This window comes from Protopterus annectens, chromosome 1.part2, assembly GCF_019279795.1.
Source record: "Protopterus annectens isolate FY-2018-M chromosome 1.part2, PAN1.0, whole genome shotgun sequence".
Classification (NCBI taxonomy): Eukaryota; Metazoa; Chordata; order Ceratodontiformes; family Protopteridae; genus Protopterus; species Protopterus annectens.
Window position 1 is genome coordinate 831,128,488 of NC_056727.1, and position 16,240 is coordinate 831,144,727.

At 43.6% G+C, this 16,240-nt stretch overlaps 1 protein-coding gene across 2 annotated transcripts in view; it reads left to right on the forward strand.

The window, feature by feature from the left end:
• Positions 1-16,240, forward strand: part of HEATR1 (HEAT repeat containing 1) — a 1,780,420-nt gene that overhangs the window by 1,161,310 nt on the left and 602,870 nt on the right. For both annotated transcript variants that reach the window (XM_044059100.1, XM_044059109.1), the window contains exon 27: positions 450-568. In XM_044059100.1, coding sequence (XP_043915035.1) covers positions 450-568 — 119 coding nt within the window. The remainder of the gene's footprint in view (positions 1-449; positions 569-16,240) is intronic.

Sequence of the window (16,240 nt, forward strand, 5' to 3'; positions counted from 1 at the left end):
TACTGGCAAATGGACTGTGTGTGGCCTAAGAAAATGCACAGCATGGTAAAGTTTAGTCTTTTTCTTACGATGATTCATCATTTATTTAATCTTTAATATTGTTTCACTAAACACATATCCTGCAACAAGAATGTGCACACCTTACTTTATTTTTTTATCAGTTTTTTTGAAGTATTGGCGTTTTTGCACCAAATCTGATGCAGCCGATATAGATCAATGTAAGCTAATACCATGTTTAATGTAGAGCTGTATGGAAATTTAACTAAAACAATCTGGTGAAATGTAGCAAGATGCACTTGCAGGTATGTGCATGTTTCATGACATGCTTTATAGATGTCTGAGCACTGTAGTCAGTATCCTTCTCATTGCATTTTGTTGTGTGGTACCACATTTGTTTAACTGCTTCGGTCTCTGTCCCTCACTGTATTTTCTTCCCATCTTTTTTCTAGGTGTTTAGAGCCACAGTCCTCTGAGCAGGGAAATCTGGAATATATCAAACAATTGATTCTGAGTTGTTTGTTGAATATTTGCCAGAAGCTGTCTCCTGATGGTGGTAAGATCAGTGATGGTAGGTATATGAAACAAAATTCATCAGTGTTCTCAATCGATGTGCATGTTTTCCTTTCATGAAACTCAGCTAGGCTTTGCTTTAACATGCGTTAAAATTATGCATTAGAGTTCAAAGATTGATTTAATGTTTGATCTGATTTTGTCAATTTTCATTCTTCCTCACCTGATGGGTTTGGATCTGATCCTCTGATCTGACTCTGTCGTTACTAAAGTTCGTGATAACCAAAAACTCTCAAGCTTCTCCCTTAGCCCTAATGCACCAACCCTGCGGTACGTCATATCTCGTTTGCTGCTTTTGTGTGAAGTCATGGTCAGCCTAGCTCTTGAGCTTTCTCAGATAAGTGTGACTTTTGATTGTTAAAAAAAACATATTTTTGCTGATGTCTAATATTTTCTGACATCATCTGTTTTGTATCCCTTACCCTCTTACATTTTTCGTATCTTTTCAATTACCATTGTTGGTAATTTCTTCCCGTCTCTTTCTTTGTTGTTGATTTCTCTTTTCTCTATTCCTTTACTTTCTACACTGTTGTGTCGTCCTTAGTACCGTAGTTGGTACTGGTATTTTTCCCCACCCTCCCTATCACCCCCCCTCAAAAAAAAGTGTGTATTACTTATTTTTTCTTTTTTCAGTAGTTCTGCTATAATGACGGAAAACGTCCTGCTGGATTTAAAAAGCATGTCAAGTGTGAGCATAAGCTACTTAATCAGATGCCCACACACTGTGTTTACTGCCTTGGGTTTCAGCATTTACTAGAAGATTGTTCGATCTGCCATAGTTTCATCCTTGGGGTTTTAGTCGAGAGAAAAAAACAAGTTAATATTAAAAGATTTATTGCCATCTTCCTTTGGAGAAGCTATACTGGGGGCTCAATCCCCCACATTTAAAGTTGGAGACTAAGCTTTTGTCTCCGAAATGTTCTACTTCATCCATCTCAGCTTCAGAGCCAGCTGAAAAATGACCTAGATTGGATCAGAGGAGGTTCGAGAGTTGTTCACCCTAGGATCCAAGGACGAAAAAAGCCACAGATCCTACTTTCTTGTATCCACTGAAAAACAATGTGGTCAGACTGCTTTGAGTCTGTAGTTCTCCCCAGGAGCATATACTCTCCTTCCATTGACCTTGTGCCTTCCAGGGTGCCTTCACCCTTTTTGGAACAGCAGCAGTCCAAGTCTCCTCCTCTTGCCTCGACTCATTTGTCCAGAAGTCTGATGGAAGAAGGTATGTAAAGAATGATGCAGAACTTCATCTCAGTGTAGATTCAGCTAGGTGTCTTGCTGGCTCCTAGCCAGTCAGGTCAGGAGTCCCATCCATCAACTACACCCCCACTGCAACCTCCTCCTCTGATCCCTTCAGTGGTTTCCGAGTCCCTGCAACCCAGCCATGCGGATCTTTCAGGCTCGGATCCAAACATAGCTTTATCTGCGGATCTGTAGCTTACTCTTGAGTGTTCTGTTTCAGATGTCTCCAGATCCGGATGACTCTTTGAGCTGAAGCTTCCCTGTTAGATCCAAGGTGTTGGAGTCGACTCCAAAGTTGTCAGAGCCGTCTGTGGCCCTTGGAGCCTCAGCACTGGATAGCTTGGCTCCGGCTTCCTCTTCTGGGACATTGCCTTCGGAGTGGTGATGGGGGGTCAGTGGTCCAGAAGCTTGCCTTCTCGGCACCAGGATCTTCTCTCTCTCTGGGGCCATCACCCTTTGAGGTGGTGAAGAGGGTATTCTCTGCAGTGAAAGGACGGACAGATCTAACCCCCTTGGATCTTCCACCTTCTTCCCTGATGGCTCTGTGCCTGGAGCTTCATAATTTTTTACCACAGGGAGAACCAGTCTGAGATTACCGGGCTTCCCATCAAGGTGTTAGTTTCTTCTGATATCTCCCTGGAACACTCCACCGAGGAGGCCCCCTTGCAAGAAGTGCAAAAGGAAGCAATTGGACTTTCCACAAGAGTCGCTCTCGGAGGATTCATACTTTGATGAAGGTGAAGGGGTCCCCAGGATCACCTCCAGAAGACGTCTCATTTGGAGGCATCCTTGAGATCCTAAGACAAGAGAGGTGGTTGGACCCCAGCAACCCTTTATCTGAGGACTGTGTATTCCTGGAAGCTTTTGGTATTAGCATCCTGGGTTACTCCTCCTGCTGATGAGCTTGTTGATTTGGTCTCACGGCGGGCGTGGAAAGAATTTGACAGTGGAACTCATACCTAGAACACCATACAAGAGTCTTGTACCACCTTCGGGGAAACAGTTTTGGGCTAAAGGGGTGCCCATTGATGCCATGGTTGTGATGGCGACCACCAAGAAGGAGCTTGCCGAAGAGAATTTCACTGTTCATTCCCCTAACAGGGAATCTAGGGCGATCTGCAATGCATTTAGAATTCATCCATGAGGCTTATTTTGCATGTTCCAGAGGCAGGCCAGCTTCTGTTGGTGTCTGTCCTAGTTCAGCAGGGTCAGGGTCTGTGCAAGCAGCACATGCTAAAATGGCAGAAGATTTAATTACTCTGATTAGAGGTTCTTGTATTCTCCTTATTCTGATTCTTCTGATGATGATGATTCCTTCTGCTTCTTCCTCCAGAGGATTTTTTTTTTTCAGAGACACTTCATTCTATGAGGGAACATTTTTAAGTGGAAAGGTCAGGACTTCTCTGATTCTAGGAAAAGATGTGTTTGCAGAGGCTTCACTTAATCCTGTAGATGGGGAAAGAAGAAGGTCTACCTCTACCTACTTAGCTATGAGGGCTTTGATTGCCAGTTTCATATGTTTGAAATATCAAAACTTTGTAAAGCAAGATTTGGTGTGTGTGTCTCTGAACAAGTGGGGTACATTCATTACAGTGTGGTTTTTAAGATCCAAATTTTATCTGACATGTTAAAACAAAGTTTTTTGGATCCCTTTGCAGTCTCTGATGTGTTTTTTTTCACCTCTGGAGTCAGTCTGAAGAAAATGGAAGACAAAGGCTAAGTCTATGCAGGCTGTTAAAGATTTTTCCTTCTTATGATTCTCAGTCTAGGGGTAGATCTAGGCGTGGTAGGAGCAGAGCTCAGAGTTTTTTCAGGCCTAGAACAGGGAGTTCACCTGCACACTACTTTTTCAGCCGCCAGATACTTCTTGCCTGGCAGCACCTTTGGGAGGAAGGTTAGCACTCTTCAAGGAAAATTGGATGTTGATTACCCAAGACAAATGGGTATTGGATATCATACACCAGGGTTACAAGTTTTATTTCCATACCTTGCCTCCTTTCAAAGGCATGCCGGACGTTCCTCCTCAGCAAAGACTAGAGGCTCACAAACAAATTTCTCTACTACTTCAAATAGGGGCCATACAACCGGTCCCTCTGCCAGAAGTGGGCCTAGGATTTTATTCTCGCCTGTTTCTAGTACCAAAGAAAGGAAACACGTGGAGACCAATTTTGGATTTATCTATCCTCAACACATATCTGGACATTCCCAAGTTCAAAATGTTGACGTTACAACAGCTTTTACCTCTGCTGGGCAAAGATCACTGGATGGTGACTCTGGATCTCAAGGAAGCTTACCTTCATGTTCCTATCAGGCCCAGTTGCAGGAAGTATCTGCGTTTTCGGGCTGGGACTTCACATTATCAGTTCTCTGCATTGCCCTTTGCCTTATCTACTGCGCCCAGAGTGTTCACGAAAGTTCTGGCTCCAGTGGTAGCTTTCTTCAGGCTAAGAGGAATACAAATCTATCCTTATTTGGACGATTGCCTGATTCTGGCCCAAGAAAAGGACGAACTTCTTCATCATTTACAGTATGTGATGGCAGTGTTAAGATGCCTGGGGTATTCTGTGAACGAAATAAAGTCCAGTCTAGTACCCTCTCAGGACATGTGCTTTCTGGGTGTGAGACTGAATACAGCATCCCAGATGGCCTTTTTGACCCCGGACAAACAAAAGAATCTTTCTCTTTACTTCCACCAGTTGTCTCATCAGTCCAGGCTGACTGCAAGGACAGTCCTTCAAGCCTTGGGGTTCATGGCATCTTGTATTCTGGTACTTCCCAATGCCAAACTGCATATGAGGAAGCTACAGTGGTATCTCAAGAATGTATGGACACAGCACTGCCAAGATTTGGACACTGTCATTCAGATAATACCTTGCATTCAAAAGGAATTTTTGTGGTGGGCTCAGGAATGTCACCTAAACAAGGGACTCTCTGTGACCCGGCCAGAGGCGAGTCAGATTTTAACAACAGATGCCTCAGACAAAGCTTGGTGAGCTCATCTAAATGGAAAATGGGTACAAGACACGTGGCCTGCCAGACTTCAACATCTACATATCAACTTGAAGGAGATGTTAGCAGTCCAATTTGCATTGATAGCTTTCAAGGATTTACTTCTTCCAGGGCAGGTGTTGATTCAAACAGACAACACAACTGTCATGTGGTACATCAACAAGCAAGGGGAACATTCTTATCCTCTATGCAGACAAGCAATGATTTTGTGGGAGACTGCTCTCAGTTTACAGCTAAATCTTCAGGCAAGGTTTCTGCCAGGAGCACAGAACTCCTTAGCAGATGTGTTGAGCAGACAAATTATGGATCCCCACGAGTGGAAATTGGATCCTCATGTATTTCAGAGATTGACAGTGTTATGGGGAACTCCAGACATAGATCTGTTCGCTTCTCCACTAAATTACCAGCTGCCAAAGTTTTGCACAAAAAGGTTTCATCCCACAGGTTGGAAAGTGGATGCTCTCTCATTCAATTGGAGCAATCTTCATGTGTATGCCTTTCCACCTCTGCCTCTCCTCCCAAAGGTACTGCTGAAGGTCAGACAGGACAAGCCAAACATGATTTTAATAGCTCCAGATTGGCCTCGACAGCACTGGTACCCATTACTGAGAAGTCTGGTACAGGAGCCTCCATGGCCTTTGCCTTCGATTCCTCACCTGCTGTCTCAGGAGAACAGTCATTTACTCAATGTCAAACTTCATTCTCTACATCTGACAGCCTGGCATATTCTGTTTTAAACCCTGGAGGGTCTCAGCTTCCACAACAAGTTTTGAATGTTATTTTGGAGGCCAGAAGGCCTAGTACAAGGAAAGTTTACGCAGATAAATGGAGGAGATTTTTATTTTGGAGTACAGCAAAGGACTTTGATGTTTCTAAACCTAATTTAAGTGTTGCTTCAATACCTTACTGAGTTATTGGACAAAGGTTTGTCCTTCTCCTCTATAAAGGTTCATGCTGCAGCAATTTCTGCTCACTATGACTGTGACCCACCATTATTTTCTCAGCCTTTGGTTAAGCAATTCCTTAGAGGGGCAAAGAATATAAGACCCCCACGTAGAGCTCCTACTCCTGCTTGGGATCTCAATTTTGTGTTGGAGAAACTCACTCTACAACCTTTTGAGCCTGCAGCATCGGCAGGGTTGAAATATTTATCATGGAAGACTGCTTTTTTGTTGGCCATTACCTCTGCGAGAAGGGTTTCTGAATTACAGGCCCTTATGGCAGTTGAGCCTTTCTTAATTTTCCACAAGGATAGGGTGTCTTTGCGTACTAACCCTTCTTTTATGCCTAAAGTGGTTTCTAGTGTGGCTTTAAACCAAACTATTCATTTGCCTACTTTTTATGCAAACCCCCAAAATAAAGGGGAAAGGATTTTGCACACTTTGGATATACACAGACAGTTGCGATATTATTTGAGCAGAACTAAAGGGTTCAGGCAGTCTCAGCAGTTGTTTGTTTCTTTTGCTTTGGGTTCTCAGGGCAAACCTGTGTCAAAACAAACTATTTCTAAGTGGATTGGTTTTGTATTGCTTTCTGTTATTCCCATCATGGTAAGGAGATTCCAGCTGGGATTAGGCCTCATTCCACTAGGGCTACTGCCACTTCTACAGCTTTTTAAGGGGGTGGCTACTAAAGATATTTTGGAAGCAGCTACTTGGAGTTCAGTGCATACTTTCTCTAAGCATTACCACCTTCCACTTTACTCTAAATCTAGGGCTGGATTTGCCACTGCAATTTTACAGGGCATTTTGGCAGCTCCTAATGCTTTATAGTTTTGCCATCCTCCCTTACCTCTGCTTTGGGATTCTACCCATATGTAAGGACTGCAGCAATGTGAGATGAAGAACATAGTACAGTTTTGTACCTACCATAAATGTAGATGTTCAAGATCCACATTGCTGCAGTCCAATTACCTCCCTCCTTCCCCTCTGTTGTTGAGGGTGGTGTTGTGCTTTGTGTTGTACATTTTGTAAATGTGGTTAGTGCACGGGTGGTTGGTTAGTTTTTGCTGGTTTTTTGGCTGTGGCCTTTCTTGTTAGGGCCTTCTGACATCTGGGGCAAGAAAAGACTGAGGAAATGACGTCGGTCATGCGCTTTTGTACCCTGATGTTCTGATGTCAGTTTTAAGCGCCTTGACCGACGTCAGCCTAATACTTTGGTATTTGGGCTGACCGAGGACAGCGGACTACCCAATGTGGATCTTCGAACATCTACATTTATGGTAGGTACAAAACTGTACTTTTTGGATCTCAGCAACTTAAACAAGTCAGTTCGACTTATCAAGTTTTGGATGGTCACAGTTCAGTCCATTCTCGCTTTTCTTGGCAAGGAAGACAGGATATTCTCAATAGACTTTCAGGATGTGTACTATCACATAAAGTTGAACAGACGATCTAGAAAGTACTTACACTTCTGGCTGGGAGCCAGGCACTACCAGGGTGTTCACCAAATGCATGGCAGCAGTAACATCTCACTTGAGACTGCAGAAAATCCAGGTGTTTCCATATCTAGATGACTGGCTCATTACCGCCCCGACCAGGCATCAGTTGATAAGGGCAAGAAGTTAGATTCTCCAGATTTGTTCTTATCTGGGAATAACCATAAACTACGACAGGTCTCAACTGGAACCAACTCAAAATTTGCAGTTCATAGGAGCAGTTCTCAAACCAAAGTCAATGAGAGCTTCACTGCCTCCATCAAGACTGTATGATCACAGGTCAGAAAAATAACCTGCAGTACCAAGATTTCATCTCACTTGGTCCTTCCAGCTCTAGGATCAATCTCAGCGGCAACAGCACTAGTACCTTTAGCCAGATTTTGTATGAGGATTCTCCAATGGATGTTAGCAACTCAATGGTTGACACTTAACCAATCCATGTCAATCCAAATACAGATCACTCAGGCATGCAAAAGGGATCTCAGGTGATGGATTCAATCAGATCAGGTTCTGCAAGGCCATCCGTTCATTGCCCTCACCCCAAGGCCATAGTGACCACGGACACTTTCCTGTTAGGGTGGGGGTGGGACGTTTTCTGCAGAAAACAATCCAAAGCACTTGGCCCCCTGAAGAGGCCAAATTCCATATCAGTGTCCTAGAGATGAGGGTGGTGCTTTTAGCATTGCAGGCCTTCCAGGATGCTCTCCCTTCAGGGATGATTGCAATTCAAATGGACAATGTCAGTAGTTTGGTAGATCAACAAACAAGGAGGGACCAGATTTTACCCCTTGTGTTGAGAAGCACTCAGGGTGTGGCAATGGGCGATCTCATCCAACCGCTTTGTCACAGCAGTGCATGTTCCAGGTAAGTCCAGTGTGATAGACAAACTTATTAGGTGCATTCTTCTACCTCACAAGTGGTTGTGACTTAAATGATGGTTCATCAATGAGGCCAGCCTTGATGCAATCTTTTTGCTTCTCCCTTAAACAACAAATGCAGCAGCTATTTTGCCCTATTCACCCCACAGGGGGAATCACCGAGGGATGCACTACTTCACAATTGGCCCTACGGTCTACTTTATGCCTATCCACCAGTCACATTAATTCCAAAATTTCTGCAGAAAGCTATCGGGTTGAAGAGCAAAGTCATCCTCATTGCACCTTACTGGCCTCGACCGATTTGTATTCCCTTCCTTTGGCCTCACTTCACCAACCTTGGATTCTGAATCCAACACCAGACCTTCTGTGTCACCTGATGAGCATGATCCATCATGACATATCAAACCTCACGCTGCTGAGGCTTCTCCAATTCCGTTAATAGCCAGACAATCGATGCTCTCTTCCTCTGTCCAACACATACTATTATCTTCCCTTAAACCTTCAACACGAAAACTCTATTCAAGTAAATGGAAAAGATTTGTTTACTGGGCACAACAAAAATCATGTTAGGATAGTTCTTCAACCTTTAAAGTTTGTTTAGCAACAATCTGAGCCTAAGAAATTATGCATTCTTTGGTTACTTTCACAATGCTTGTGGCAGCCTTTAGAAGGACAAAGGGAATGCAGTAAATTACTTGATTATGCCTTCTAACAGTGTGTGTAAGAATTTGTATCACATAGGGAAGAAAGTGCTGTCTACATTGTAGATTTGAATCTCTAGTTTGTTGGATCACTTTGCCAGGTACCCCTCCCACCTGTTGTAGGTTATGACAATTACCACAGACACTGCAGAGGGCAAGAATGCACAGCTTAGGCTGTTGCAGATACTCTCGTGTCTTATACCAAACAACACTGTCATCCTGGAAACGGTCATGCTGCAGATGTACAGGTTGACTGACTTGTGCATTGCCTTCAGAGTATGTGCTTGATCAGGGGTCCCTGGTTTCCCACAGTGACTGCAACAGGAGATTTTAACAGTTCATTATCTAGCCCTTACTCTTTGGTCAGGAGGTTTAAAGCAAAAAATGAGAAAGGAAGACCGTAATACTAGTATTCATTTATTCAAAATATTAAAAAAAAGGGGGGGGGGGCAAGAGAGAGAGTCTATGTACCAACTGTTAAGATGGGCAGCTCATCCCCAAACATCTGGCATGGAAGACAAGACCTCCTCAAACACACCCAAAGAAAAAAGCATTCTGTTTAGCAATCAGCTTGAAATTCTCCAAGGTGTTGCCTCTGGCATTCAGAGTCAGAAATGGTCAGAGAAAGGTTGTCCCTATCAAATTTTAGTAAATTGTAGTGACTATAATATCAGATGTGCAAGCACTTGAGCTGTTAAAATAAACCGTTTGGGGCTTTTCATCATTTTATGTATACTAGTTTCACTAGTCCCCATCTTCTGGAAGACTTTTCCTTAAGAAAGCTGCAATAGAAGAGACACAACGAGGTTAAGTGAGTGTGTGTGTCTTTCTGTTTAGATTCTGATTACCTCAAAATTAGGATGTTCTTCGTCTCACATTGCTGCAGTCATAACCTGTGGGTAGTCTGCTGTCCTCGATCGGCCCTAATACCAAAGAGCTGGGCTGGCGTCGGTGATAGTCGCCTAGAGCTGACGTCAGTACGTCGTAGTACATAAGCGCATGACCAACGCCATATCCTCAGTCTTTCTTGACGCGTGGTCCGAAGCAGAAGCAGCGTTTGCAAGTGCTGTTCGGCGTTCTGAAATTTTCATTTATCGAGTTTCAGACCGAAGACCAAGTTGGGCTAAGTACCCCGTTGGGGAAATCTTTGTCTTTTCTTGCCTCAGTTATCCGGATGTCAGAAAAAGTTAATAACTGCATTTCTTGTGGGAAACTACCTCATAAGGATTTTCATTCTTTCTGTATTCCTTGCTTAGGGCCTGAGCACGACGTGGTCGGGTGTCGCTTTTGTGCTAGATTTAACAAGCGCACCATTAAACGGAGATTAGACTGTGCCAGGCTTGTTTTTGGTAAAAGGTGTAACTATAACATGCCGTCGGATCCTCCGATGCCCGCTACCGCTAAAAAGCGTAAAGATAGATCTTTGAAGTCTAAACCGGATGAGTCGTCCGTTGCGGACGCCGGTTCTACGGAGCCTCCGGTGGAATCTGTGGATCCTGCCGAGGGTTCGGCTGAATCCCATGGGGAACCTTTACTTTTACAGGAGTTGGCCTCTCAGGAGTTAGGCCCGGCTGAAGGTGCTTCTCAGGTGTCTGTAGTTCCATCTTTACAGAAGGTTATTAGGCCTTCTACTTCAGTGGCTAAAGCACATGCTAAGGCCAAACCTTGTCCTGTTGGCCCTGGTCATAGTTCTAGCTCTCCAGCCCCTGTTCCTAAAAAGCATATGTTAAAAATGGCTGAGGACTTGATTACTTTGATCAGGGGTTCTATGCCCCCCCCCAGAGAAGAGGCCTAGGGTGGAGGCAGATTTAGAGGGGATGGATCATTCCTCAGACTACTCTGATTTCTCAGCTGAAGAAATTCAGGAATTCCCTTCTTATTTAGATTCGGATGCAGAGGATTCCTGTCCTTCTGCTTCTCCTCCAGAGGATTTTTCTTTTTCTGAGACTTTACATTCCATGAGGGAGCATTTCAAGTGGGAAGGTCAGGATTTTTCGGATTCTCGGAAACGGCTCAGGGAATTTTTGTTTCTGCCACAGCATAGGCCCTTGGCTATTCCTCCTGTCTTAGAAGTTGTTCAGGATGTTTTTTCAGAATCTTCCCTTAATCCTGATTCTTTACCTCCTGCCCCTGTTAAGCCAGACAGATATTATAGAGTTCCAGAAGCTCATAAGTATTTGTACAAGAGTCCTAGGGCTGATCTCGGAAACTATTACTCAAGGTCCGAAGGGTATTGGGGCTTCTGTGGCTAAGAATCCAGTTCCTTTGGATAAAGATTCTAGAGCTTTAGATAGATGGGGGAAAAAAGTGTACACCTCCTCTAGTTAGCTATGAGGGCTTTGAATTGCCAATTTCATATGCTGAAGTATCAGATTTTTTTGTTAGGTCAATTGAAATCTATGGTGGATGCTTTATCTGAGGGTATAGAGTGTAAGGAGCTCCAGGAGTTGGTTCATGCATCAGATCAAGTTGGCAATCATTCTTTGCAGTGTGGTTTCGATGCTCTTCAGGCTGCATCCAGGGTGGCTGCTACAGGTTCAGTTATTCGTAGACATGCCTGGCTTAAGGATCAAAATTTATCAGAGCATGTTAAGGCTCGGATTTTGGATGCTCCTCTTCAATCTGAAGTACTTTTTGGTCCTTCTGTGGAATCAGTTTTGAAAAAGATGGAAGATAAGGCTAAGTCTATGCAGACGGTCAAAGATTTTATGCAGGTGCAGCCCCCTAAGTTTAGTAGGAATTGGCCTGCTAGAGGATGGTCTTTTCCTTCTTCGGTTTATCAGTCTAATGGCAGGTCTAGGCGTGGTAGAGGCAGAGCTCACGCTCAGGGTTCTTTCAGACCTAGGACTTGGAGTTCTCCTGCACAGTCTACTGGTGAGGGCAGGGGTCAGCCTTTTCGTAAACAGACCCAATGACCTGTATCTTCCGCTGCCAGACCCTTCTCTACTGGCAGCTCCTCTAGGAGGAAAGTTGGGACTTTTCAAACAAAACTGGCATTTGGTCACCCAGGACAAATGGGTGTTGGATATAATAAATCACGGGTACAAGTTTTATTTTCACACTTTTCCTCCTTTCAAAGGCATGCCGGATGTGCCTCCCCAGCAAAGGGTGGAGGCTCAGGAGCAAATTTCTTTACTTTTACAGATGGGGGCAATTCAGGTGGTCCCTCCGTCAGAAGTAGGCCTAGGTTTTTATTCCCGTCTATTCCTAGTGCCAAAGAAAGGAAACACTTGGAGGCCAATTCTGGATTTGTCCATTCTCAGTACCTACCTAGACATTCCAAAGTTCAAGATGTTAACATTACAACAACTTCTGCCTATGCTGGGCGAAGATCACTGGATGGTAACCCTGGATCTCAAAGAGGCCTATCTTCACATCCCTATCAGGCCCAGCTGCAGGAGATTCCTGAGATTTCGGGCTGGTACTTCTCATTATCAGTTCTCTGCATTGCCCTTTGGTTTATCTACTGCGCCCAGAGTATTCGCAAAAGTTCTGGCTCCTGTAATTGCTTTTTTCAGACAAAGAGGAATGCAAATTTATCCTTATCTGGACGATTGCCTGATTCTTGCTCAAAACAAAGACAAGTTGCTACAACACCTCCAGTATGTAATGGCAGTTTTAAGGTGCCTAGGGTATTCTGTGAACGAAATAAAGTCCAGTCTAGTGCCCTCTCAGGACATGTGCTTTCTGGGTGTGAGACTGAATACAGCTTCTCAGATGGCATTTCTGACCCCGGACAAGCAAAGAACTCTTCATCTATACTTCCAGCAGTTATCGGTAATGTCCAGGCTGACTGCAAGGACAGTCCTTCAAGCCTTGGGGTTCATGGCATCTTGCATTCTAGTACTTCCCAATGCCAAACTGCATATGAGGAAGCTACAATGGTATCTCAAAAGTGTGTGGACTCAACACTGCCACGGTTTGGACACTGTCATTCGGATTATACCTTGCATCCAGAAGGAATTCTTATGGTGGGCTCAGGAATGTCACCTAAACAAGGGACTCTGTGACCCGACCAGAGGCGAGTCAGATCCTAACGACGGATGCCTCGGACTTGGCTTGGGGAGCACACTTCAATGGGAAATGGATACAAGACATGTGGCCTCCCAAACTACTACATTTGCATATCAACATGAAGGAGATGTTAGCAGTCCAATTTGCTTTGACGGCCTTCAAGGACCTACTTCAGCCGGGACAGGTGTTGATTCAAACAGACAACACAACAGTCATGTGGTACATCAACAAGCAGGGGGGAACCCATTCCTACCCTCTTTGCAGACAGGCAATGATTTTGTGGGAGACTGCTCTGAGTTTGCAATTCAATCTTCAAGCACGGTTTCTGCCAGGAGCACAGAACTCCCTAGCAGATGTATTGAGCAGGCAAATTGTGGATCCCCACGAGTGGAAACTGGATCCTCAGGTATTCAAACAATTGACCGTGGCTTGGGGAACTCCAGACATAGATCTGTTCGCTTCTCCACGGAATTTTCAACTGCCAAAATTTTGCACAAAGATGTTCCACCCAAATGCTTGGAAAGTGGATGCTCTATCTTTCAGTTGGAACAACCTTCACGTTTATGCTTTTCCTCCTCTGCCTCTTCTTCCCAAGGTACCCTTGAAAGTCAGGCGGGACAAGCCTTGCATGATTCTAATAGCGCCAGATTGGCCACGTCAGCATTGGTATCCTCTGCTGAGGAGTTTAATTCAGGAGCCTCCTTGGCTTCTGCCACAGGTTCCTCATTTGTTATCCCAGTCAAACAATCATTTTCTCAATGTTCGGGTGCAGTCCCTGCATCTAACAGCCTGGAGTATTCTGTGATGGAGCCGGTGGGGTCTCAGCTTCCACAACAGGTTTTAGATGTCATTTTGGAAGCCAGGCGGCCTAGTACTAGAAAAGTTTATGCTGATAAATGGAAGAGATTTTTTCTTTGGAGCACAGCAAAGGGCTTTGATGTTTCAGTGCCTAATATGAGTTTTGCACTACAGTATCTTACTGAATTACTGGACAAGGGTTTGTCATTCTCTTCTGTGAAGGTTCATGCTGCAGCCATTTCTGCTCACTATGATTGTGACCCTCCTTTATTTTCTCACCCTTTGTTCAAACAATTTCTTAGAGGGGCAAAGAATATAAGACCCCACGTAGAGCTCCTACTCCTTCCTGGGATCTCAATTTTGTGTTGGAGAAGCTTACTTTACCTCCTTTTGAACCTGCAGCTACGTCTGAGTTGAAGTTTTTGTCTTGGAAGTCTGCTTTTTTGTTGGCCATTACTTCTGCTAGGAGGGTATCTGAATTGCAGGCACTCATGGCAGTTGAACACTTTCTGATATTTCATAAGGATAGAGTTTCTTTGCGAACTAACCCTACTTTTATGCCTAAAGTGATTTCTAATGTGGCCTTGAACCAGTCTATTCATTTGCCTACTTTTTATGCTGATCCCCAAAATGAGGGGGAAAAAGTCTTGCATTCTTTGGATATCCACAGGCAGTTACGTTATTATTTGAGCAGAACTAAGGAGTTCAGACAGACTCAACATTTATTTGTTTCTTTTGCTTTGGGTTCACAAGGGAAAGCTGTTTCAAAGCAGACTATTTCAAAGTGGATTGGTCACTGTATTGCTTTTTGTTATTCTCATCATGGGAAGAATGTTCCGGCTGGGATCAGAGCGCATTCTACTAGGGCTACTGCCACATCTACTGCTTTTTGAGGTGTAGCTACTAAGGATATTTTGGAGGCAGCTACTTGGAGTTCAGTACACACTTTTACTAAGCATTACCATCTCCCTCTTTATTCCAAGTCCAGGGCTGGGTTTGCCACTGCAGTCTTACAGGGCATGTTAGCAGCTCCTAATGCTATTTAGTTTGCCAGCCTCCCTTTTCCTTTGCTTTGGGATTCTACCCACAGGTTATGACTGCAGCAATGTGAGACGAAGAACATAGTACAGTTTTGTACCTACCATAAATGTAGATGTTCGAGGATCTACGTTGCTGCAGTCCAATTATCCCTCCCTCCTTCCCCTCTATAGTTTGTGGTTGCTGTGTTTTTTTAGGCTTATCTTTATTTCCACACTGGTGGTTGTTGGGCGTTTACTATTTTGGCTCTGGCCTTCTTTCATTCTTAGGCCTTCTGACATCTGGGGCAAGAAAGACTGAGGATATGGCGTCGGTCTTGCGCTTATGTACTACGACGTACTGACGTCAGCTCTAGGCGACTATGACCGACGCCAGCCCAGCTCTTTGGTATTCGGGCCGATCGAGGACAGCGGACTACCCACAGGTTATGACTGCAGCAATGTAGATCCTCGAACATCTACATTTATGGTAGGTACAAAACTGTACTATTCCTTAGGGTGGATGGAAATTATTTGAGGGTTATTACAGAAGATAGAAACTTCTTCAGAAAGCATAGCTAAGTGAGTACGATAAAAGGAAAGTGAAGGTTAAAAATAGGGTAGAAGTAAGAGAAAGATGTGATTAACAACTAGTTAAGAAGTAATAGCAATTATTACTGACAAATGTTAAATTATTACAGAAAAAGTGAAATCGCAGAGAACAAGAAGAGGAGCAATTGTAGAGTGCTAAAAAAAAAATAAGGGGGTATTTGTTAAATCTGCATGAATTTTGAAAGATTGGTGTTGAGACTAGTTTTTGATAACTCCAGCGCACAGAGACTTTTATCACGATGACTCAGGCAACAGGAAGTAGAAAGGGTTATGGCCAAACTGAGAGAGCCTATGACAGGAAAAAAAAGATTAGATGTCCTGTAGGGGTATCTGAGATGTTTTGGAATTTTTTTGAAAATTTGTATAAAGAACATACACACAGATATTTATAGAAGACTTAAATTATGCTAACGTTAAAGGAGGATGAGGCTCAACAGCTAATACTTAAGATGGGGGGAGATGAGATAAAAATAGTGATGTATAGTCAGGGAAATCTCCAGGAGCAGATGGTACTCATTAAAGCTATATTCATGTAGACCCATTTCAATTTTCAGCCATGATCATAAAGAGTTTGTCTATACTAGCTAAAAGAATGGCAGAGGTGTTGCCAAAGGTAATAGATATGGATCAGTGTAGTTTCATAGAGGGGAGGCAAACATTTAACAACATTAATAGAACAGTGATCCAGAGGGAAAAAGCATGTAAGGAAAAAGACACTGTTGGTGGGTCTTGATGCAGAGAAGGCATTTGACAGAGTAAGCTGATATTTTAAATAGAGCACCGTAAGCATTTGCATTCCCTAATGCAATAATTAGATTAATTAGAAGGATATATGAGGGATTGGAGGTAAGAATTAAAGTGGGAGGGTTCCTATCTGATAAGTTGTTTAAACAGAGGAACCAGGCAGGAGTGTCCTTCTCTTTTGTTATTTGCTTTAAATTTAGTTTATATTTAGACTCATTG